At 37.1% G+C, this 24,435-nt stretch overlaps 1 protein-coding gene across 1 annotated transcript in view; it reads right to left on the bottom strand.

Annotated features, from left to right (window-relative positions):
• Window positions 1-24,435, bottom strand: part of RPRD1A (regulation of nuclear pre-mRNA domain containing 1A) — a 41,778-nt gene that overhangs the window by 14,880 nt on the left and 2,463 nt on the right. The window contains exons 2-6 of the mRNA XM_065667738.1: window positions 15,367-15,496; window positions 14,562-14,668; window positions 14,385-14,479; window positions 13,244-13,370; window positions 12,969-13,144 (exon numbers count right to left, since the gene is read on the bottom strand). Of these exons, the coding sequence (XP_065523810.1) occupies window positions 12,969-13,144; window positions 13,244-13,370; window positions 14,385-14,479; window positions 14,562-14,668; window positions 15,367-15,496 (635 nt within the window). The remainder of the gene's footprint in view (window positions 1-12,968; window positions 13,145-13,243; window positions 13,371-14,384; window positions 14,480-14,561; window positions 14,669-15,366; window positions 15,497-24,435) is intronic.

Genomic DNA, 24,435 nt, shown 5'->3' with positions numbered 1-24,435 from the left:
TTTTGAGAGGAACGTGTTGTCTGAGAAAGTTCACACAGGTTCCCCAGAACCAAACCAGCACATAGTGACTGTACTTTCTGCTAGGGTGTGTGTCTGCCTCACTGTTTGTGCTTTATTCCATAACCTCAGGATAAAAAGGCTTTGAGATAACATTGCTGAGCAAGAACACCTGATTTGTGCCACAGATAAGAATATTGTAAATAGGGACTTTCCACTCCTACACCTTCAGATAATTCCAAAGCTAAGCACAGTAATTGTGTTATTGCCAGAAGAGCAAATTAATAGGTACACACATAGACAAAAAATCAAATTCTCTCTACAGAGGCTGCATCTAGTATCATCCCATGCCAAATTATGTGTTTTTCTATTGGAAATGGCACTCAATTCACTACATGACCTGTGACAGCAGCCCAAGAAATGCCTGGCTTTCAAGGCAGCATGCTAAATTGTTTTGCTAAACAGCCGGTGTCTGCAATACTAATTACAGCAGTGCAGCTTCTAGATCAAAATCGTTTGAAACCAAAGGTTGTTTAATGTACCATTGGTTTAAAAAACAACAGCAGCAACAAAAACTCAGCCACAACCAAAAAAGTTTTCCTAGGGCAGAAGTCAGAAAACAGGGAAAGAGGAAAACATGATTTACTGGTACCCATACAGTACATGTTGCTTATGTTAGTTATTATGGAATCATAGATGAGTGAAAGACTGAAAAAGATATGGCTGGAAACTACTGATGAAATACCAGTTAAACTAAACCCCTGTTTTTTTTCTGGATGCCAAATGTTATCAGGATCTGGGAGGTCAAATACTCCACCATAAAGTCAGTACAATGATGGCATAGTCTGCTCAAAATATGCTGACCTTATAAATGAGCCACCACCTTTTGACTACAGGTTGCTATGGATGACGGATGTCAATTGTATCCATCAGAAAACAGGTAACTTAAAATGGGAGATTTTATGATGTTTCTAGAACACATCTAGAACTTAAGCAGGTTTCACCGCGATATTCTGAAGTCTTAGGCACCAAAATAGCACCAGATTAGGGTTCACTTCGAGTCTGGATGTGTAAGATAACAAAGAGAAGATGAAGGAAGGGGAAAAAAAGAGGATATTCTATACAAATGCAACGTGCTCAGCGTTTTCTTAATGACCATAGTTTGGGAAAGCAGAACAAGTGATAGTGCAAAAAAGAAGAAATAAACTGATGGGTGAGATTACAAATAACAAATTGGGATATGATGCAGGAAATGCCTGATTTCCCATCTACCGCCCTTGCAGAATCACTCCTCCTATTCTGGTATTTACTAGCAACCTAGAAGTAAGTTGCATTAAAACCCTGTGCATTTGAAACATTGCCAAGTGTAACACTTAGTGGAGTTTCACCGTCTGCTCGGTCCTCTGCCTTCTATCATCTCCACAATCATAGGGTTCACATTTACTGATACCATGACAGCTGAACTTTGTTTTTAAGGAAGTTATAAGGAAGGAGCTCAGCACTCCACATAAAAACCAAGAACTTTTTCACAGGCACAACTCTGCACACAATGTTGTCTTCCTACCTCCTTTGCTGTCTGATGAATGCAGTATTTGTGATGAAGTAAAATGAACCTTATCTGAGTGCTACTAACTAAAGAGAACCAAAGGACCAAGAGAAATACATAATTAAGAATGGAAAGGGGTAATAAGAACCTAGCATTTGAGCAACCAGAGCAAAGCAAGCATCTACTTGACCACTAGGACCACAATCAGATATAAATGTTGCTTCTCCAGCCTTCTTCATATTGTTTTATCGCTGTTTTTAACATGTTGTTAGCGTGCTATTTTCAGAAGTAACCTCAAAACAAAAATCTTTTGAATGGTGGAACTCAAAGCTCAAATGCTTGTCTCCAACTTTCAATTCTGTGTGTTTCAAAATTTTACTCTCTCTTGCAATGTAGTAACTAACAATCACTACACATTTCCTCCCCCCAAAACTCTGCATGCAGCAGAGCTTTAAAACTACTGCATGTGCTGACTGTGAAACTTAATCTCCACATCTGATTTACAGGAACTCAAAATGAAGCAGCATACAAAAATCTAGTTTGGATGGGTGGGGAGGAGGAAAAAAAAACCCCAGGAAAAAAAAATGCCAAAACCCCCCAAACAACAAGACTCAAAACACAGAGCAAAATATTTAACTTGCAGGAAGATCAAAGACTTAATTTTACAGCGATTTCTATTAGTTAACACTGGTCTACTCTTAAAAGACCCACAGAATAGCTTCAAATACTTCAGGACTTGTGCTAACATACAAAATAGTAATCAATACTCCAATCCTCCGGAGCACGTCTATTGTAACTTCTACAATTATTTAATAAAGCATGTGCCATTCTTCTTACTTCTCAGCTCCCTCGCCCCCACTAACAAATGATGTATGCACTGTAGCAAAGAAAACCAGCTATGGAGAGAGAACTGATGGCTCTTGCACTGAGAAACCAGCCTGATTCAGGGAGATAAGGCTGTGGCCAAATAATACTGTTAACAGCAATTTATTTCCTCAGAGTCCTTATCTTGTCCATTAACAAAAAAGTAAAACACATTTGTGTCTTACGTTCTCTAAATTTTCTGCCACAAATGTCACAGTACATTCCTCTCCCGCCTATACCCCTCAAAGATATCATTCTCATGGTCCTAAAACATTTGTTCTGTTGTTTTGGGTTGTTTTTTTTTCTTAAATTGGTAAAGTGGAAGAACAAGTAACTAAAATTCCTTTTTTGACACTTAGACAACAGGGTGTTCCAAATATCCCCTTTTAAATGTGTATCATCACACTTCAAATACCGAAGCTCTTCTTCAATTTGGAAAAAATTACAACAGCAGATTTTTCTTCTTTTTTCTTGATGGAGCACTGTACTTTCACAGATGATGAAAATCAAACAGAAAGGTGCCCTTGTGAAGAACAAACAAGTTCTCATGCTGAATCAGTCAAGAAAATAAAGCAGCTAGTGATATTGGAGAGAACAGCTCAAAGCATTGGCTTTTCTGACTAATACTTCCAGAGAAATACTGTTTCGATCCTATTATCACATGCAAGTATTTCACACCCTCCATAGTAGCCTTTATTTAAGACGAGGCAGCACAGTGGTAAAAGGATGTTCAGTGAATAGTGATGCTTTGATTCTTGCAAAGAAATGACTAAACATCTTGACTCCATCCCAGTTAGTCTTATTCGCTGGCCCCGCAGTATCTCCCACTCAGTCTGCCCCCTCCACCTCTGCCCTCACCATCCCAATACCCCATGATGTCTTCTACATTGCCCAGCTATTACTGTGTCAAAGAGCAGTGGAGGTTATGGCTGGTTCCACGCTACAGAGCCTGACTGGATAAGCAGGCTGAGGGGAAAAGAGCTACTGAAACATTCACTTTGGCCTCTCTTTTATCCACTTAGTCAAAAAATTAATTTTATTGGAAATCTAAGGAACCGAATTATTAAGAACATTGCCCTGATAAATGAAATAAGAACTGATAGACTAACAGCACGACTGCAACAGTCAAGTCTCCCAAGAAACCAGAATAGCACAATACCTACAAGCTTTCAGTAACAGCAATTCACTACCCCCCCTTCCACTGATCACTGCCAGCAATAGCCAAAAAGCATTAGAAAAATGTTCTGCCCTCTCTCATCAGCTTAATTCACTTTTTATCTCAGAGATGTATCTTCATACTGTATTAGCAGAATGAGATTCCAAGACAACTAGTTTATTTAAAAGATTTATATATCATCCTGAGTTGTTTCCCTGCATTTTATTTCTCCTTATTTTCATCGTTAGTCCAAAGTATTCCAGATTTTGGCAGCAGAAACACTTTACCAACTCCAAAGTAGACTAATCCAGTATTCTTCACTTCTGGAAGAACTGAAAAACACTGCAACCGAATGCAGCTGTAAATGTACTCTGGCCATTCCTTTGGTCTAGAATTAAAGGCAAGTGGAAAGGACCGTTTTACACCTGTATCGAGTGATGGTGAGCATTCCTGTGACAAAGAATTTCCATTTCTCCCCAGCTAATATGCTAATTCTCGGCAAGCACAACAGATGTGGAATACATTGTTTTTCAGTGCTGCTGAAATACTTCTCTCAATTGCTCTCTTGCCGTTCCATTACACCCTCCCAAAACACCCTAACACATATGGCTTCAACAGTCAATAATGAGATCTAGTGTTTTCACATTGTCCTTAACCATGCTTTAATTCATAGCTTCCAAGTTGTTCTCCCCCTGCAAACATCTGTACTATACACCACTCTGAAATAATATTGTAGAAAAAAGTAACAGTCTTTGGGTGTGTATAAATATACACACGATCACAAATCTCAGCTTCCAACTCCAATCAACACAAGCATAAAGACTTCTACCTGGTAGCTGCAGCAAGGTGTGAAAGCCCAGCAGTTCTCTTCCTCCCATTCCCCCTTAACATTCTGAGTACACACACAGCGTGTGTGTACACATGTATTTCAGTATGGAGGTAAGCCTTCCAGCTTGGCTTCTCCGGCGAAAAAGGCTATCATTATTCTTGGAGATTAATTTTCATAACCAGGCCAGTATTAACTAAACTAAAGCTGCTACTAGCTGAAAGGAAACATTCAAAACTCTATTTCACCTGCATGCTTTAACAGAAGGATAGACAGTTTTTAAGAACTGATTTTTTAAGCAACAGCCCAGCTAAGAGAAGCCTTATTTTCCTTAAAAGTCTTAACCTTTTCTCAGCTGGGTCTCTTGGCCTCCTGCTCCATGAAATAGTCTACTTTTCTTTGAACTACTTTTAAGAACCAGAAGTATCTGATGTTACAAAATGTCTGAACTTAATTTTTTGAAGTAAATTCCCCAGGTTTACTATACTTAAGACACTGGTGTGCGATATTTTGCATCTATAAAATTCAGTTTAGAGTCCTACTTAACAGTACTTCTGCACTCTATATTTAGCCTTAGTTGAAGAGAGATGAAAGCCACTAACTTCCACAATCTGCTACTTACACGATTAGCAAAGCTTACTTAAAAGGGCACATTGGAGAGCTACCAGTTAAACAAAAAGACATCACTACCATGATGTGTTAAAACTACCTGTTGGCTCATTTTGTCTATTTACTTGTACCTTTATTAAGAACTGTAGACAGAGAATTTATAATTAACAGAAAAGCCAAATGCATCCTTCAGATCATCAGTATCTATTTGAAAAAAGCGTATACCATATGTGTAAAATAGTCATGACAAACCTTGTGATTGGTTTAGTATTATCACTACATAAAAACACTATAAATTTAAACTACGGAAACAAAATAATTTAGTGCCTGATTAAAGAAGCTCAGCTATGAACTCATTCATTTGGTTTTGGATGAACTCAGAGAATTTTGTTTTGACAACAGAATTACTAAACTAAAAACTACCCTTTCAGTCATGAGAGATTCACATGAATTCTTCAGCATTGTTCTATTTCTAGTGATTTTTTTTACCCATAATGGAGGCACTTAGCAGTACATGAAATTAATCTATTCATGTATTTCAAGCTCTCCAGGTCAAAAAAAATCCAAACCAGCATGGAAAGTGCACTGTCCTTATGCACCACAAAATGCTGAAATATTCTAAAACAAGAATATTTTACCCTAAAAACGCTTTAAAAATAAAATGCAAACAGGCTTTTTCATAAAAATATCACCTATATCTACTAATTCAGTCAGTGCCAGGTAACATTTCTTCCAGTAAAAACTTTACTTTCCCTATGCTGACATTAAAATACAACTAGTAACAAAATGTACATTATTATTTCACTAACAGACTCTGAAAAGATTTGTACCTCGGACTATCACAGAAGCTGATGAATTATTTTCCTACGTATACGTGAGAACAGAGGTAAATAGGAACACTCTGTCCAAGAGCTCCCGTAACTGCACTGGATGCAAATTTTCTTTAAATGCTGTCTCATGAAAACCTAGTTTTTCTCCACTTGTAGACGGTTTCCCTGCTGTGCGTACAAGTTCTTCAAAAAGGTATCAGCCCTGTCAACAAATACGTAACTGCTACCATATTCTATACCAGATTTTACACAAGTCACTTTCCTATCTAACACTATGCCGATTCTAAGTGGAGGCATCAAAAGTCTGTAACCGAGATACAGCTGTTTCAGCAAAGCTGAGAGAAAAAGCTGATATTCTAGGCATTTCTCTTCTTTCTTCTGTCAGAGATTCCTAGGAGCACTTCCGATCAGCCCTTCCACCCAACCAGCCAAATTATGACCAGAAATGTAGGAAAAAAAATCTTAACTACCAGTATAAGTCATAGTAAAGAGTAACTTGAGCATGGTGATGCCTCTTAACTAGAAGCCTGTAGACCAAAAAAATTATAAGGATTCTATATCCTAATGACAGCAGAAAAATCTTCGAAGTGTAACTTCTGGCTATTAGCCTAACAACATAGGCTTTAATTAGGACACAGTTTAAAGAGAACACTAAGGATCACAGCATTTTAGTTGAACATAATTACCTTTTAATATACCTTGGCTTATTTTCCTGCTACCAGAAGACATTAGCTAAAGCAACACATTTCTAATCACTTTGTCTGTCCAAGTCACCTCAAATTGTGGAGCAAAGCTTTGCAATAGCTTCCCTTCCTTTTTCTTGTCCACCCACAACATTCTTTTCTGAAACTAGATTATGTTTCTTTTGTAACTCTCAAATTGCGTGTGAAAGTCCAACGATCACTTTGTGTAGTTACCACCTGGCATTCCAGTGTGTTCTTACATTTCTATTTAAGAGTTTACAGTAGCTTTGACAAATAACAATTCCAAAAGCAAGTTTCTAGTTGTGGGACGGATACAAGCAGGCTTTACAGTTCTGTTGACTGGGTATTTCCAATACAGATTAAAAGAAAATTATGTTCTTAAAATTTAATAGGTCTAGTGACAAAAACATCAAAATTTTAGGAAGTATAAACAGCAACAATATTACCATGGGAAATGAAAGTTTGTAGAAAAGGTGTAGCCTTAACTTGAAAAGCATTGCTACTACTGACATAAAAATGTGTTGCAGTTTTGGTATTTCTTACACATAGTTGTAGGGCTTTTTTTTCCCCCCGTCCAACAAACATCTGATCAAAGGGAACATCTGCTGCAGAAAGCAAAGTCAGCTGCCAATCTACAGCTGACCTTCAAAAACTTAAAAGCCTCTAGAAAAAGCACTCATGATTGTTTGCCATTTCCCATCATCTCAGATGTTTGCACAAAAAATGAATCCATTACATACCTGCAAAACTTGCTCTTCTGAGGATGACACAAACGGATCCATTTGTTTTGGTTAACAGTATGAAGTTTTTGGCCGGCAACAGCCAGGAATATTCTATCTAAAAGTCTCACAAACAACAGGAAGTCCTACCTAGAGAAGACTAGTATCTTCTCTCAGTATTTTTGTAACATGGAATTAAAAAGATACCTCAAGGGTAATTAAAGTACCCAGTATCTTGTACTTCCCTCCCATCCCCTTCACAAATAGAAAGAAATGGGTAAGTTGCAGTGTGAACATTACAAAAAGCCACCCTTCAAAAATAATAATTGCAATCAGTAAAGGTTTTACAAATACAAAATAACATTTTTATTACCCTGTTTCAAAGCCAGAGCATCTTCAATGTGAGAAGCGATACTTTAAAATGTGATGAACTGAAGCAAAAGGTTATCCTTATTTTACAAGGATGAGCAAAGTAAAACTTGACCTATCTGTCAGAAAAGCCAGGATTTCTACTCAAGTGCCCGGTAATTAAATTTAGAAAGGGTAAGTCTTCAAGTGTTTCAGTTGCTCTGAATGACAACAGAGTTCTGAAGTGTAATACCCTTTCAGGCATGCACTGAGAAACTGTACTATGTCCCCATGGCAGCTGAGGCTGCAGTTGTTAAACCGCAATTAAAAATGGATACTTACTGCTCAAGTACAGAGAGCATATAAACTTGTTGAAAGGAATGGGGCAAACAAACAGTACTGCCATAAAATGGGTGCAGCACAAAGGAACAAAACGGAATGACCATTTGACTTTGCTGTGTTTGAGGTAAGGGCTGCTGTTCTTCGCTCCAATCCACTAAATTACTCCTGCAAAACTTGACCTTTATGACTGTATCCCTGTCACTGGAAAAAAACCTGTTCACAGAAGCAACATTTACAACCTGCACATTTAAAAGACAGGTTAGGAACCTGTAAGCATGCCTAGCAAGCCTACTTCTATTGCAGATAAAAGATGCAATCTGTGTTTCATTTTAAACATCCTCTCACATCCTTTAACTTCTAACCTAATCAACCTTAAGGAGATAAGTATTACAGTGATTGCTTAATTGTCCCCATCATCTGCAGGCAGATAATCCAAAACCACATTTTGATGGCTTGGGGCTTTTTTGGTGGGGATTATGTTTTGTGGGGTTTGTTTGGGGGTTTTGTGTGCGTGTGTTTGTGTGCTTCACTAAAGAGACAGAAATACCCAAGTGCAACTTGACTTTAAGATGAATACACATTCATACTACACAAAGCATCTCAGTCATTCAAAGCCAACCTATGAGGAGCAAGGGCTTTGACACAATCGACGTAAACCTAAGCATAGAGGCCTCTTTCTGAACCATACTCTATTTCATACAGGGTAGGATGGGGAGAATTAGAATGAAGAGAACCTATCTATTAGGGAACTTAGCATACATTTCCCTCCTGATAGTTCAGTGACATACACTTCTCTGAAAAAAGTGAAAACTACTTGCAATTGGCTCACGAAAGAAAGGAAATAATTCTGGCAAAGGCTCTCCTCCTTTATTATCAAGGGATGCAAAGTTATGTTTCCATCAGCCCCAAAATATTTGTATCAGTTCAAACACCTCTTTTAATACAGGACATATCCTCCCTGAACTGGAAGAACTGTCAATCCAGCTTTGATTTCTGAAGCTCTGAGCAGAAATTTATGTGCATGCTCATAACACCAAGAGACTATACAACATGGCCTGTTTATTATCACTACCTACAGAGAGCCTTTTGCTGCCAAGCATGTATCAGGAGATCTTAAATATTTAAAACAGTCCTTATGAGTACACAAGAACCTTATTTCCCACTTGCCGGTATTTCCCACTTTCTGGTATATTTCCCAGCTACCAGTTTTGTAATAACTACACTCTTAGCAGCAGATAAAGCACAGCTCAGTTCTAACTCAAGATTAATTTGAGTTACTGTGGTGCTTCTGTATTTAGGGAGTTGTAAATCACCTATGGTACTGCAAACTCTGCCCCATAGCAAAAAGTATAGAATTCATGCTACAAATCACCTTCCTCAACTTTAGCCAAAGACGAGCAAAATACTTTAGCTGCTCAGCTGCTAGATTACAAAGAAATGAATCCCAATTATTTTAAGTGGACTTGAAAAGTACAACGCATGACTACATCTATTACCCTAGGTTCATCTGGCACTGAAAGAAAGAAGCTGGCATACAAAGATAAGTGTAAGGGGTCTAAAGGAAAAAAAAAAAAGCCAGCAAGAAAAGCACTATACCCCTGACAATATGAAGGCCACGGTGGGGGGGAAACAACAGATAATAGTATCTATCCAGTCTCACACCAAGAAACAAAATCCAAAAGAGGCCTCTCATAGTACTGTCATCCCCAAATCCTTTGCTTAACATTTCTGTGTTTAAAACCATTAACCCAGAACGTGGGGGGGGGGGGGGGTGGTGGTGGATAAAAAGTAGAAACTTTTGACTCCAGAGCTACAGACTAGGATGACTAACTGCTTGCTGTTTACCCACAAAATCCCATGATAAAATTAAACCCTTCAGGAAGTCAAGCTCTACTGAGCTATAAAGCTCAATTATGAAATAAAAGTGCACAGAACATAATATTCTCTCAATATGCTAAGAAAGCACAATTATAACCAGATGTGAGAGTGTACAAATATGAATAGTTTATACAGCTGTAGAAAATCAGGAATGCAAGATAGCAACATCAATAAAAGTGCCTTAATTAAATGCAAGCTGCTAAAACACAGGCAGCCTCCCAGAGTAGCATTTCCTTCATAAAAATTAAGATTTACTAACAAGATGCTCACCAATTTAAGATGGTAAGTTGATAGAAACACTATGCAAGGAAATTGGGTCATCCAGTATACGCTAAGGGTAGCGATGCTACATTTTTCCAAAGCATCAAAATGAAGGTGAGAAGAAGCAGTCTTGTTTTTCCAAAGGCCATATGATCCCCTGCCCACACTCATTAATAAGTCATTTAAGATTTCAAACTATCAAAGCTTTTATTTGAAATTCAGTACGTCTGTTTACTCTGTTAGCAATGAGATTGTGGAAGAGCCAAAAGCAAAGCAATAGGAAAAAACAGTAAATCAGTTACCTCTGTTATTCATGTCATCCCTGTATTTTTAAGGCTATGTTAATTCTAGAATGTCTACAGACAGTATCAAAAGAAGATGAACACACCTGGGTACTCATTTTTTGTATCTAATCCTCTGTGCCTGCACAAAAGACAGGTATTTTCAGCCTTCAGTAAGATCAACAGATCAGCCAACACTTCTGTTCAAAAACTAGGGGCAGGAAGAGGGAGGGTGACACAATAAGGAAGCACAGGGGGAAGAGTCAGCCAAAGCAGTAGAAAACAGGGTATTAGTTCTCAGTGTTTTGAGAAAAAGAGGGTTCCTACAAAAATCTTTCTGCATAAATTTACATTTTCCCTGGCAGAATGACATCTACCTATAAATCCCATACAAGTTTTGAAATAGAGCTGGAGTACAGTGAGCCTCAAATATTTATACTACTTTAAGTTTTAAAGTGAAGGGAAAATACTCTTTAGGACAATCCTAGATTTGAGGAGGGCTCTAAACAGGCATAAGAGCAATTATAAAATACATTTTCCCTGTAAGACAGATGTACATTAATAAAGTGAAAGCTCTTTATTGTGCTTATGAAGGACAATTCCTACATCCATCACTTCTCACTTCTGACGTTCATGTAAATCCAATAGCTAGTGTAAGTTACAAAGTGACAGCCTGAAAACTTCTTGTTTCCACAGCAATTTCCTTTTGGTAATGGCAGCTTCTATATAAGTGACAGCCAAACTTCTGCATTTGGAATTTTAAATGATCTAATTGAAAGGACTTGAGTTTTAGGAACAACCATGTGAAAGTTGTAAGAAAAAAAAAAAAAGGGTATGACATTGGATAAACACTTATCCATCTTGGGCATGAATTCAGTAATGTTTGTGAGCATATAGATGAAAATAGCAGAGGTCTGGTATGAGTAGTTAGAGAATTGCTTCTGTTCCGTTTTCAAAAACAACAGACAATACAAGATTTTGATTCTTAAATTTATTTTTAGCAGGATGTGTGTACTAATGGATGGTGACATCATTAGAAGATAGGTCCGTGTCCACCACCTGCAACAGAAGCTAGACAGATGTTAAAGAAAACCATTTAAGAGTTAAAGATGACACTACTTACCCAGAGCAGACTTAAGTCACCTAATTAAGAAGTACAGTTAGTAATTGATGAAGACATAATAGCTCATATTTATCTGTTGTCAAAATTTTCTGTCAAGACTTAATGCATACATTACCTTGATTCTGATGGGAATCATGCACTTCTGTTTAAACACAACTGTTAGAGAAACTTATTATAAAAAAAAAAAAAATACTCATAGAAAGACTGGTTATTCAAAGTTCCTTACCTGTAAATTCTTTTCTTCAGAAGATAAAGTATCTGCAAATTTAGGTCTAAAGCTCCCATCGTAAGTTTAAAGTTAGCAAGAATTCTCTGGGAATTCAAATTCTGATATTGTTAAACCAGATCAACAGCAGGTAACATTTCTAGGTTCTGCTAAGAATATAACCACTTGCTTCTTTCCATACCTGGGTATTTGACAAATAGGTAAGATCTCAGCAATGTAGTTACAGATTAGCAAAATTAATTCAGAAAGAAATGAAGACTTGATACAACCCAGAGACCACTTTATACTAAAATGTCAATAGACGAAAGTCTAACAAATGAAACAAGCTTTCCTAGAACGAGTTCATTTGACAAGAAATTAAACTTACAACAGCAAAACCCAGGGAGAGACAGTTCAGGAAACAAGCTGCCTCAAAGAATTAGGTGATAGCCCCTTTCCCAGTGCTATTTTAAACAAAAAGCCAAGAAGCAAGGCACAATCTGAGCTATGGTATTTTCTAAGACTGTAAAAACAGGGTCCTTGCTTCAGAAAATAAATGCATCTGGCTACAGGTATTTTGTATTTACATCAGAAGATAGCAATTTCTTTAACATAACAAAAAAAAAAAAGATAATAAAATATAAACTAAGTGAGCTGGCCTTGCAGACAGTACCATGAAGACATCCTGATCTTAGACTTCAAAACTTTGGAATGTTTATCAGCCTGAACTTCCCAAAACCAAAGGAACTACTGCTAATGAGCATAAAGCCACTTTACTTATCTTAACACAAATTTAGAAACTTGATTTTAAGGTATTTGCTCTTTCTTCGTTCATAATTCTTTATTAGTACCCCGGGTGACTCCACCTTGGCTCACAGTTCTTTATTAATAACCTGCATTTGTACCACACTGATTAGCCTAAAAACTTTCTTGCTGTTTACCTCAACATCCTAGAACTTCATCTCGTTAAAACAGACTGCTACAGGTACTATATCCTGCTTTCTATCTGCGCTACTAAAACTAAGTCTGTACATATAATGGAAGCTGAATAGGCTGAAAAAAAACCAAACACTGAAGCAATTACAGTTGCAACATTACCTAATGTTGAGTTGGTTTAAGATTTGGAACACAAGAACATTGTTAATAATGTGCTGGAAGCAAAGACCTAACAGTGGCAATTAAATATTTACTTTTGGAGAAAGAAGTTGTTTAGGCAAACTAAAAACATTTGCAAGAACAAGCTTTAGAGAAGAATGGACCAAAACAAAACATTACGCACTTCCAGCTTATGTTCCTTCTCTGCAAGGAATTCTTTTTGACATCGGAGAAAGTCCGACAACATTCGAGTTAGCTGTTTTCTATCATCTATTTCAGCTGCCAACCTGCCATTGTAATCCGCCAGCAACATACATGCATCATCTACCATTTTGGAAAGTTGTTCTCCAGACTCCTTATCTAAAAAGCAAGCAGAAAAAAAACAAGTAAAGCATGATTTCATTATATACTGTTAAGTTCTCAGAACCACATTTCAGTTACTGGGACCCCAACCCTCACCTGTTATTCTGTCTAACAGGGACACATCTTGGACCTCTATAGGCAAAGAAGCTATTCTCTGATGAACTGCTGCATCCCCAGAGGCAGCGTTTTCTAGTTCTTGTAATGCTCTAATGAGATCTGTGGTCTGAAAGAAGCATGCAAGATCGAAAACTAGTTTAAATAAACAGATCCTAGTACAAAACAGTATTTCACAATAAGCTTATGGAATAAATTGGATGGTAATTTCAGCAGCATTTATGATGTCAGCATAGCAATATTTTATCCCTTCTCAGACTGGAAACAAAGTCAAGTCATTATTACTCGGAACACTGCAGTGTTCCTAGTTTTAAAGGTCACCTTCCTAAAATAGATTTTTCATTTAAATTACTGATGGAAGACTACTTCTAAGTCTTTTATTTTTGATATTAGTGATAGTTTTACAGTACCTTTCATTTTACTATACATTTTCTACATTATTTTTCTTGTAGTTTTGCATCAGACTAGATCAGTGCACTTCTTTTGGAAGTAGGGCTGATGTTCATAGAAGCCCAGATGTCTGTTACAGAGAAACATACTAAATAGTGATTATTTGAGGGAAGCCATTCTTTCCATAATAAAAAGCCTTTTGAGATGGGGCAGTACCATTAAAAAAAAAAAAAAAACAAACAACCAAACAAACGAAAAAAAAAAAAACAACCAAAAAACCCAACAAAACACCCAAACCCCACAAGAACTATAAAAGCCATAACAATGCAAGGTAGACAAGAACTTTCCCCAACCATCTTGATTGCAACGTTGAGAAATATTTTACTGCTAAATCAACAATACTCTTATTCTAATACATGTGTTACTTGTTACCACTCTGGAAACCAAATGAGAACTTGAAACATTGTAGAAACTAATGCTGAAATCCTGCTGTGGACAAGGCTGGGTATCTAGTTAATACACTCTGGTTTAGTGTCAAACTGACTTAGGGTTAGAGCATGCTCCACCTGTAACCCAAAGTACTGTGAAGGAGTTTCAGGTCTAGTTACCCTTGCTTAGAAACAATTACCTCATTAAAAAAAAAAAAAAAAGCAGAGACCATTAAAAACCAAGAGTAACTGAAAAATTCTGTATCAAAACATATGCAGACAGAATTTTACAAACATGTTTTTACCTGAGGAGGGTCAGAGGGAGAACTTCGAGGTGAACAGTTATTTTCATCAATTTTTATCTGTTCATACGTGCGCTTCCTCACCTTTCTGTCTCCATCTAAATGAAAACAAGCACAGCAGTCAGGAAAATAATATTCTGAAGACAAGACTGAATTTTCATACACACATAAAATACTTACACAAAGCTTGCCTAAGTTGTTCTAAAACATCATTTTCATAAACAGACCTTTCTTCCCAGATAGAGAGCACTCGGCCAAGGTGCTTCTTACAACTCTCGTCAGACTCACTGTTACAAGAGAAGCAAAAAATCAGCACTAGGTGAAAGTACAGCACTGCTGTAGGATTATGTCACATAAGGACTGTGACATGCCTTAGCAATATCCAAGTATGAGAAGTCAATCTCAGAAAATAGCAAAATCACATTTTAAAGAAAATAAAGCAAAGACCAGTTCAACAGGGCTTAGCAAGCACAAAAAATGGCCCAGCACCCAATTCTCTTTGTTTGCTTGCTTGACCCATGGATCTGTAGGTGTGTAGCCTCATTACACAAACACTGCAAATAGGTTTGTGCTGCAGCAACAGCTGTGTACCATGTAAAAATAATTCTGTATCTAGAGTCTAGAATCATCATGCGACAAGATGAATGGCTGCTGGGGAAAAACAAATCATACAACACCAGTAATGAAACAAACCAAAATGTTGTAGCACATAAAATACAGACTGAAAACAAGTCTTAAATTAAGACCTAGCTAACAGCTTTCTAAGGCAAAAGGGACTGAGTGCAGATGAATTTACTACGCAACTTCATTCAGTATCATTAAGACTGAGATCAAAAGAACATCGAATAAATTAAATTAACAAGACTTCCAAGTACAGAAATAGCACACAAAGACTAGCTGGGCCAGGAGAGATGTGCTGAGGCCTTCTCTATTACCCCTCAAATACAGTATGATGAAGGACATTGCACATAACAGTATACTGTACCTTGAAACATGCTTAAAAGCCTCCACTATTACCGGAGCAAAATCTTTTGTAAATTCTGGTCCTTTCCTTTTGCTGTTCTGTATGACATCATTGGCCAAGTACAGGAACGTCAGCTTCCTACTTGGTTTTGCTAATAAAGAGAGTAATAAACAAGAATAATTAGAAAACTTACTCAAATTAATACCTCTTTATCCATATTTATGCTAAATACAAAAACCCAAATCAATCCTATTCTCATTACTGCTTACAACATTTCACTCTAGGTCTGTATTTAAAAACGCGAGAAGACTTTGGTCATCCATTGGCTTTTCCCTCCCTTCTGCTGTAACTCTGGCTCAGATTCTTCTTCCTTCATAATATGACATCAGTTACTTCTAGCACCATCTCCAAAAATAAACAGAAAACAACATGACACTCTGAAGCATTCTTCAGTCCCCAACTATTTTCACATGTTTCCCTGAGCCCTATGTGATTTGTATCTTTGGTAGCCTTCATGGATTTCTTTCAAGTACATTAGCTTCCCTTTAAGCCTGCATTTCTTATATCAATGAAGTCTTTTGACAAGGAGCTTCAGACCCACAATCACTTATATGAAGAACCTCTTCCTTCCAGCTTTAATTTCAGTCCTACATAAAACCACCCCTCATTCTCATATTTGAGTAAACTGAACAGTCAGTCCCTACTCAATCTCTCCACACCATTCAGATACTTCCCTCCCTTATCTTCTAATCATTAACACACTCATGTGTGCAGCTGTAATATGAAGAAAACACTTCAAAAAATAACTTTCAGGCTTCTGGGGTATATTTCTTTTCCAAGCATCTCAAGCATTCTAGCCCATTCCCATTAACATTAAATAAATTACAAGCTTCAAATTTACAAGTTGCTTTTGAAAAAATCTATTGCATACTTTAAACGTTCCTACTCATGTATTTTCATTTTCCACCCCACTTCCTCTAATCTTCATTAGTCTACAGGTTTCTCAGAGCTGCAACTCTTATTGCTACACTTCTAATCTTGCGTTAACACCAGAAAAATTTGAGGCTCCATTACCAACCACACAGTTTCAGTACGTATGCTGACTTAAAAAAAAAAAAAAGAGATTTCACTTAAAAGACAGATTTAAGTTTTTCTGTCCTCCTGAGGAAAGCAGCACTGTGGTAAAGCCTTTACATGTTCTTTAAACAGGTGCTCAGTTCCCAACATGATGTGATTTCGTTAATTTCCACTGCAACCTCTTAAACATTCAGAACCACCACCCTCATACAGAAGAAAAAAAAAATAAAATAGAAAAAAAAATCAACGTTGGTATGCTTCCATTCTAAGGAAATGCTTTTGAGAATAAATTCTGCACTATAGAAAGATTTCCCTGAAGGCCTTGTCCTTTGAGTACTGAATTTTTCCATCCTCTTGGACAGACATATCCAACAAGTTAAGACAATTCTGGATTAAGGGGAGGGTGAGGAGGTAACAACTATTACAAGTGAAAATGCACCTCTCAGAATCAAGGCAAACTAAAAAGTGACAAAAAAAAATTAATTTTGAAGTGCTGCACACAAGGCAGATCCGCTCCAAATAATGAAGTCACTACATGCAAACACCTTGGAAATTAATCTATTTGAGTCAATATCTGGCTAAAATAAAATGAAGCCTTTATAAACTTATGCTACTTAATTTCTATGTTAAAAACTGACACAAACCAACTCATCTCCTACCTACTCTTTCAGGTAAATCAAAGCTCTAACACAGAAAGCTTTGAATTAGTCAGAGAGTCTTAGAAAACAGATCTTGTCTCATGAATGTACCAAAATGTTTAACAGTTGTTAAAGCTGACCTTAACCCCTACCCCCATTTCTTAAGTAAGCCCAGAATTAGGACTCAAAATTGAATGAAGCAGACCGTTCCCTACACTATATCCTCTGAACTGCATGCAGGATAGGTCCTTGCCCATCCATTTCACAGAGAAAGAATCATGTTTTAATCCTCAAAGATGCAACTCATTTGTGACAAGCCAACTTCCTTGTTTCCAACAAGTAACCATCTTGATGGTAAAGACAGGAGATATATGCAGTGTCATGAAGTCAGGTGATGTTGATTTTCACAAAGCCTTGACTGTCTATTCACTACATTAAACAGATCAATATACCATGTTTGGAAAAAGCATGCTAAAACCCAGAAGTCACTCAAAACACTATTACTCTATCTGTGGCTTTGGTTAGAAATTTAACTAAAATTCTACTCTTATGTTAGCAGAGAAGTAAAACTTAATTCCTCTTGCTGTTAAGAATGCTCTGCAGAATTCCAAAATTAAACATGTCATCTGCTCTCAAGAAGTGTTCCTGCTCAGTTCACAAATCTTCAGGAGTTACGTACTGGCCTACTACCACTCTGCCTTACACGAGTCTAAGGTGCAATGTAACACTTAACAATTCAGGTTGACAACCATTAGCTGAAAAAATATGAAGTGTTCTATCACTACTATGACTGTAAATTAACTATGGAAGTCTGAAATACAAAATTAAATTCCAGACCAGACAGATCTGATCCTGGGGAAAAAAAAAAAAAAAAAGAAAATCATCTCTTTAAGAGTGTCTCTCTTCGGTAGCAGTTATAACAGCTTTTCAACCCTGTGCTTTGATATACCTCAGAACACCAAAATGGATCAAAGAACAGCTACAGACTATTTTTAAAAAACTGTCTTCAACACATGGCAAGGCTATTAGCAAAAGCTCTCTTACTGTCAGAAGAAACTGAAAGAAAAAATGGAAGATCTTAGGTTAAAGAATGATCTCAAAGGCACATACTGCCAAAGTATAGTGTTAGAAGTAGCTAGCCCACACTATCTCTGGTACACTAACAGTACCTTTGCAGACTGTACAAAACTGCAAAGAAAGCATCCATGTTGGACTGAGTCATCTTTTCAGACACTCTTGTGCAGTGTTCCCATAACTCTTCTGCTTGTTTCAGTTTTATTTACCATTTACCCACCAAAGCATCTCCCTGAAGCACTGGATTCTGAAATATTTTAACAGGTAAATGGTGCTCGTTGGCATAAAGACCATATTAAGTATCCACAGTGAGACTAACCAGGACTGGCACCTTGCAACTGAAACTAAGTCTGTCTCAAAAATGTATCTGACATATTTAAATACACCAATGAATACTCTGCAAGCATCTATGAAATTTAACCTGCAACTAGTGTAATCAGGCATCTACAGTGGACAGACTTAGCATTCTCATTATCAAGTCTTAGTTTCCAGCAAGCTATACTTAGAAATACATACCTGTTAGTCCAATCTAGGCATTCGTAGTTCTCCACCAGTCCAGTATGAATGCCCTGACATTGTATGCTTGAAACCACAAAACTCAGTGAACTATAATGCTGATGAGCCACCACTTTAGTGAAGAAATTCTAGAATTTTACCTCGGAAGGCAGTAAGCAAGTTATCTTCACTCAGGTTAACTCTGGTAATCAAAGCCATCATAATTCTATTAATCTTCTCCAGGTCTACCTCCTGGCATTGGAAATTGAGCTCCCATGAAGATTGCTAGAAACATGCCCATCAGTGTCATGCTCTTCTATACCTCTTCCCTAGAGCTGAGATGCATTTGCTGTCTTAGACACACAAGCATAAGGGATTTCACCTGCATCCTACACCTACAAGTGTATAGCCTATTGATGCATCTGAAAATCTTACATCAGGCTTTCACTTTCTACAGGCTAGCTCTGCTATGAATGAAATTATCATTTAACAAAAGGTTTTGAGAAAGTGAACATCAGTAGATTAAAATCCCACAACAGTTATCAGCACTAAACAGCTTTTTTTTACTGAAGTTCTTTAACAAGGATTCAAATAAAGATCTGACTCAATTGCTTTTCAATTACATTAGTTTATATATATACAGCAGAATATGAGTCTCAGCAACTGTAAACACCTGACAAGCTTTCAAGCTTTTTATTACACAACCCAACTCATCTTAAGTCAAGCAGCACTGAAACTTGAGTGTAAGATCACTGACCTTTCACACTGAGAGCTAAATCTGAGTTTTAATGCATGCTGATCGAGTGCAGCATCTTTGGTAACATGGTTGAAGGTAGTAACACAGCTGTAAAGTCACTTGAGAGGCTACCACCAGAAAGGACAATTCAAACATAATATAATCCATAAAAGGCATGTTGTACAACAAGCACTTCATCTTAAAACACATTAACCTTCTGTTATGCAAAAGTTAAACCAAGTGTTCAACACTGCACTGTCACCTGATTCTCCGGTGATTTTTACCAAGGTTTAAGAACTGCTGTGTTTCCTTTTCAAAGACAAGAATGAGACTGCCTACAGAATGTGCGTTCAATATTTGAGGGTCCAAGTGAGTTTGGAGGCTAGTAGACAAAAGTAACACAGCATACAGCCACTGCTGGGAAAAAGGCCATCAGCATCAAATTACCATGGGCATTTGAGAAAGTTGGTCACAAACCAAGGAAACCCTTCCAAAATTACTCTGCAGAAGCTTCCCACAGTAGTTGGTATATCCTGAATTACCTGAACAACTGAAACAAACCAACTCCTTTCATTGCCTTGCCTGGCTGGTACAATGCCAGATGAATATAAATCCACAGCAATAACAGTTTTAGGATAGAAAAAATATACCACACCAAAGTATTTAAAAGCAGAGTAGTGAAACATAGGCAGGTTCAGGTAAGATTCGAGGACACAAGTGGTACAGCAATAAATTAATATAGATTTATACACACTGCATTCTTTCAAGACTAGTATTAGAGTCAACTAGTCAGGCTGGATTACACAATCCAAATGTGACTATTTTATGTGAGAGATTCTGACATCGCTCATAAAATTACCTATAGTCAGGAGCAACAGATAAATCATTATGCAAAAAATACATTTCTCTAACTTGACTTAACCCTGAAGTTTTGCCTGCTGTTGGTTGATCTCCAAACCTTTCTGTATAGATGAGAAGATTCATGTGGGTAAGCAGGAAGCACAAGCACCTCCATCTTCAGTATATTACTGGCCTCCCCAAGAACACCTACTAACCAGTGAAATCAGTAAGCCATAGTTTTGTTTATTTTAATGTTTCTTTTTAAAAGAAAACCTATCTATTTATTCTCCCAGGTGTATCACACTGGCCAATGACACTATACCACCAATACGTAGAATAATCTACAACCACCAATAAAGAAAGATTCCTTCTCTACTATGTAGTACAGAAAAACTGCACTACATAGTAGAGAAAATAATTGTTTTAAATCAGGAACTTTTTTCCTGAAATCCACTTCACATCTGCAGAGCAATTTATTTCCACTACTTTTGGTTGTGGCTCTGCTCCAAACCAGTTAACTGAGTATTAGAGTAATTCAGATGCAGTATAACTTGCAAATCTGGTTTTAATGTTGCTAGGTCTTCTCAACTTGCCTACTAAGAGCCTCTATCTTCCAATTTTCAGCAGCATTGAGCAACTGCCACAACAGCCACTAGCTTCAGAAAAAAATATTGCATCAATGCCAACAGCTATAATGACTGAGGACATAAACAACAATGCTACGTCCCAGCAGCAGCAGTGGTAGACAAACAGCCATAAGTAATTAAAAATAGTCACTTCTTATACCATTGAACAACTTCAACACCTGGAAAACAAAAAAAAAGTTCAACCATAATAAACTGGAACAACAGTTAAATTGGCAGGGCCAAGTGCTAAAAATACGTCCCTCCTTGGCAGCCCAGATGTACACAACTGTTACAGAACTTTAGCTGTCTTAAAGACAATGTACAATGGCTCTGCTAACCTGGATAAGCTTTGCAGTGAAGACACAGTGTGACACAGGTGGAGTGACAGATGACAGCCAAAACAAAGAGGTCAAGTGATTACAGAGGAGCAGGTTCAGCATCAGTTTCCAAGAGTGACTTATCTATGAGATGCCATGTCAGGCTCTGAGGAAACAGATACTTGAATCTGAAATTAGGTTTAAAGATACAACACAACAACTATTAAAATATCACTAGGTTGTAAATACCTAACAAGTGACAGGGCTGGACCTGGAAAAGCTAACAGGAAATTAGTTGACAGGAAAAGTAGTACAGAAAAATTACTGGAGTTAAAATTAAAAAGTCCCATACTACCAAACTCAAACACTTAGCAATTTTACTTTTTTTACTTTTTAAAAAGAACACGCTTTAACCCAGAACAGCAAATACCACATGAAGCCTACTGAATAAGCAACTACTATTCATCCTTAAAGGTTGATGCTTTGAATTATGGAATTGAAATTTTAAATTTCAAAGCACACAAACAACAAACCCCTACAGCTGCAGGGTATCCTGAAACCAGCGGTTAAGAGATGTATGCAATAAAACATCTGTTTTACAGAAAACAATATGTCTTAACAGCCTCCACCTCAGAAAAGCCTCTTCAAGGGGGCTGGCTCCTAAGGGTTTTCTCAGTGGCTGCAGGCTTACAAAACAAAATTGCATGTGTCACACCACCACTTAGTTAAAAAAAAGCAACAAACAAACAAAAACCCAACAACAAACAAATAAAAAACCCCCAAACAATTAACCCTGTAAGTCAGCCCTTTTATAGACACACAAAATTAAAGTTTTAACAGGTCCACTAGTTGCATTTTGGGAATGACTGATGTATTCACATTACAGTTAATTAATTAGTACTACTTAAGTACTTAAATACTGAGTAAGCTTACAACTAGCAAGTATTATTTAACTTCAAGTGCTACATTTCATACATCTGAAATCTAGCTGGAACAGGATCTTTTTCCTCAGTGCACTCTTTTCAAGCTTTTGCCAAGTTCTCCCTAACTTTAATTCAAAAGTCTCTGTTAAATAGTTAGGTTATGGAGCAACATTATCACAGAACTTAATTCACAAAAGTTACTTTGAAGCAATCATGAAGGTGACATATCATAAGAAAAAAACCCCATACTTTTATAGAATAAATATCCAAACTGCATGATATTCTCATTTTAATAAGCCATTTACTACAAATGAAGAATACCTTCCCCACCAAATTATTTATTCCGTAAGCCAACTATGAAATTTAAAAGAACACAAACTCATGATTAGCATAAGCCAGTGCTAATACAGGCTGCAGACTACAGGGGAGATACTATCCTCACACTCTCTGCCAAAAACAGCTTTCCATCAGGGAACTCGTCTATTTCAAACTAATTATTGGGTTTTCAGCAGCAGCACAGCACAAGATACTGTTGGCAAAAAAAGCATCAGAAATATTTTAACACATAGCTAACCAACAGCAGACTGGAAAAGGAGCTGTTCTGTTGTCATTGTAGACCTCTGTTTATCTGTCAAAACAGGAGAAATCTTTGTTATTTCATTACAGTTGTAATTTAAGTTAAATGCATTCTATTAATCTTTTCTCATCATTTTACTCAGTGAACAAAAGATCAATGAATGACAATCTATTCTCTATCAATCATAATAAAAGATAGTGGAGAAAAAAAAATCCACCACTGTATACACTAAAATGTGGAGTATCTTGAGTGACACCTGAGTGGTTTTGCACAGATGCATAATTAGGAATACTTAATACCACCAGCTCTGCCACAGCCCCACCCTTATGGTACCTTTCACCCATGGCATTTTTCATTAGCACATTCGAGGTCAGTCATCAAACAGAATGTCCCTATACTCAGTCTCTTGAAGCATATAATATGCAATTCCTGATCTAATTTCATCAAACTATTGGCTGTGTAAGATGACATCCTTTCCTTATATATTTGTGCATCTAGACAATTCAGAGTTATCAGTACTTTCACGATACAGTCAATTCTAGAATACATTATACTATCTTTCCTCCAATTTCTTATTCTTTCTAAGAGTGACCCTATGAATTCTACATGCCAGTACTTTAGGAACTACATATAAAAGTTATGGTAGTATTAAGGGAAAAGCATATATGTATACTCCTTCAGTAATCAGAGTTACATCAACTCTATTGATGCAACCTTAGCAACACTGGAATTCAGTGAGACAAATCCAGTATAACCACTCCAAGTTATGACAAAGATGTGCAAGTTCTGACCATTCTCCAAGTTTACATCTAAGTGCAAGAGTTCACCAAGAAAGTCAGTGAAAGTTCAACTGTAGATGAAGGTTTATGACATATTATCTGTAGAAGTGCCCTAATATAGGTCCTGAACACAATCAATTAATCCAAGTAAACAGGATGGGACTCAAATTTTATGTTGCCCAAGTTATACTCACATTTGAAAAGCTGCCTTATCACCTCTAACATAATACAAAGACAATGACTATTTTAAAAATTAAAGAATCAGAACCAAATATGTAGGAACAAAAGAGCTACGATCCTAGTACTTGTTCTCATGAATAACTAAAGATGTCTTCGAAAAGGTTCATGCAAGCTGATCTGATGCAAGTGATCTTTTTATTTAGCCAGAGAAAATGTAGTATCACACTGTACTGTGTTCAACTTGGTTATACAATATTCCATGAGCCCAAAAGGGAGTAGGCTGGAAGGAAGGTCTGGAGACACGGGTGACAATGAAAAATGAATACAATGAAAGGAAATAAAATTTAGAAAGGCAAAGTTCATTTTCAGTTTTAGGACACTACTGACTAGCAATAGCAGCAGACAGCACCAATAATTTTTGTGTCCATATTCCCCAAACAGAGATCATTTTTCTCTCAGGTAGGAAGGAAATCATGTTTCTATGATTCAGCTGATAGGCAAGTCAGAAACTTCAAACTTACTCTATGACCTTATTGTCAGCATTCTACTTTGTGATGTTTTATGCAATTCACTTCACCACAGCATACTGGTTTTCCTTCTCATTTTCCACATGCTGACTGCTTAGAACACCAAATCAACTCCCTTTGGGGAATAGGGACCACCTTACAATTATATGCTGCAATTAGCAAGAAGTTAGTACTGGGCCAATGTAAGCTAACATTTATAAAGTTCAGGTACTATTTATCAGAGATGGAAAATTAAAATACATCCTGTGTATATTAACTATGCCAGCTTCAAAATGAAGTGGAAGAGGAACATGGGGAAAAA

Source organism: Lathamus discolor, chromosome 2 (assembly GCF_037157495.1).
Source record: "Lathamus discolor isolate bLatDis1 chromosome 2, bLatDis1.hap1, whole genome shotgun sequence".
Classification (NCBI taxonomy): Eukaryota; Metazoa; Chordata; class Aves; order Psittaciformes; family Psittacidae; genus Lathamus; species Lathamus discolor.
The sequence above is the reverse complement of the archived record's forward strand: the minus strand, read 5'-3'. Positions and strand labels throughout refer to the sequence as shown.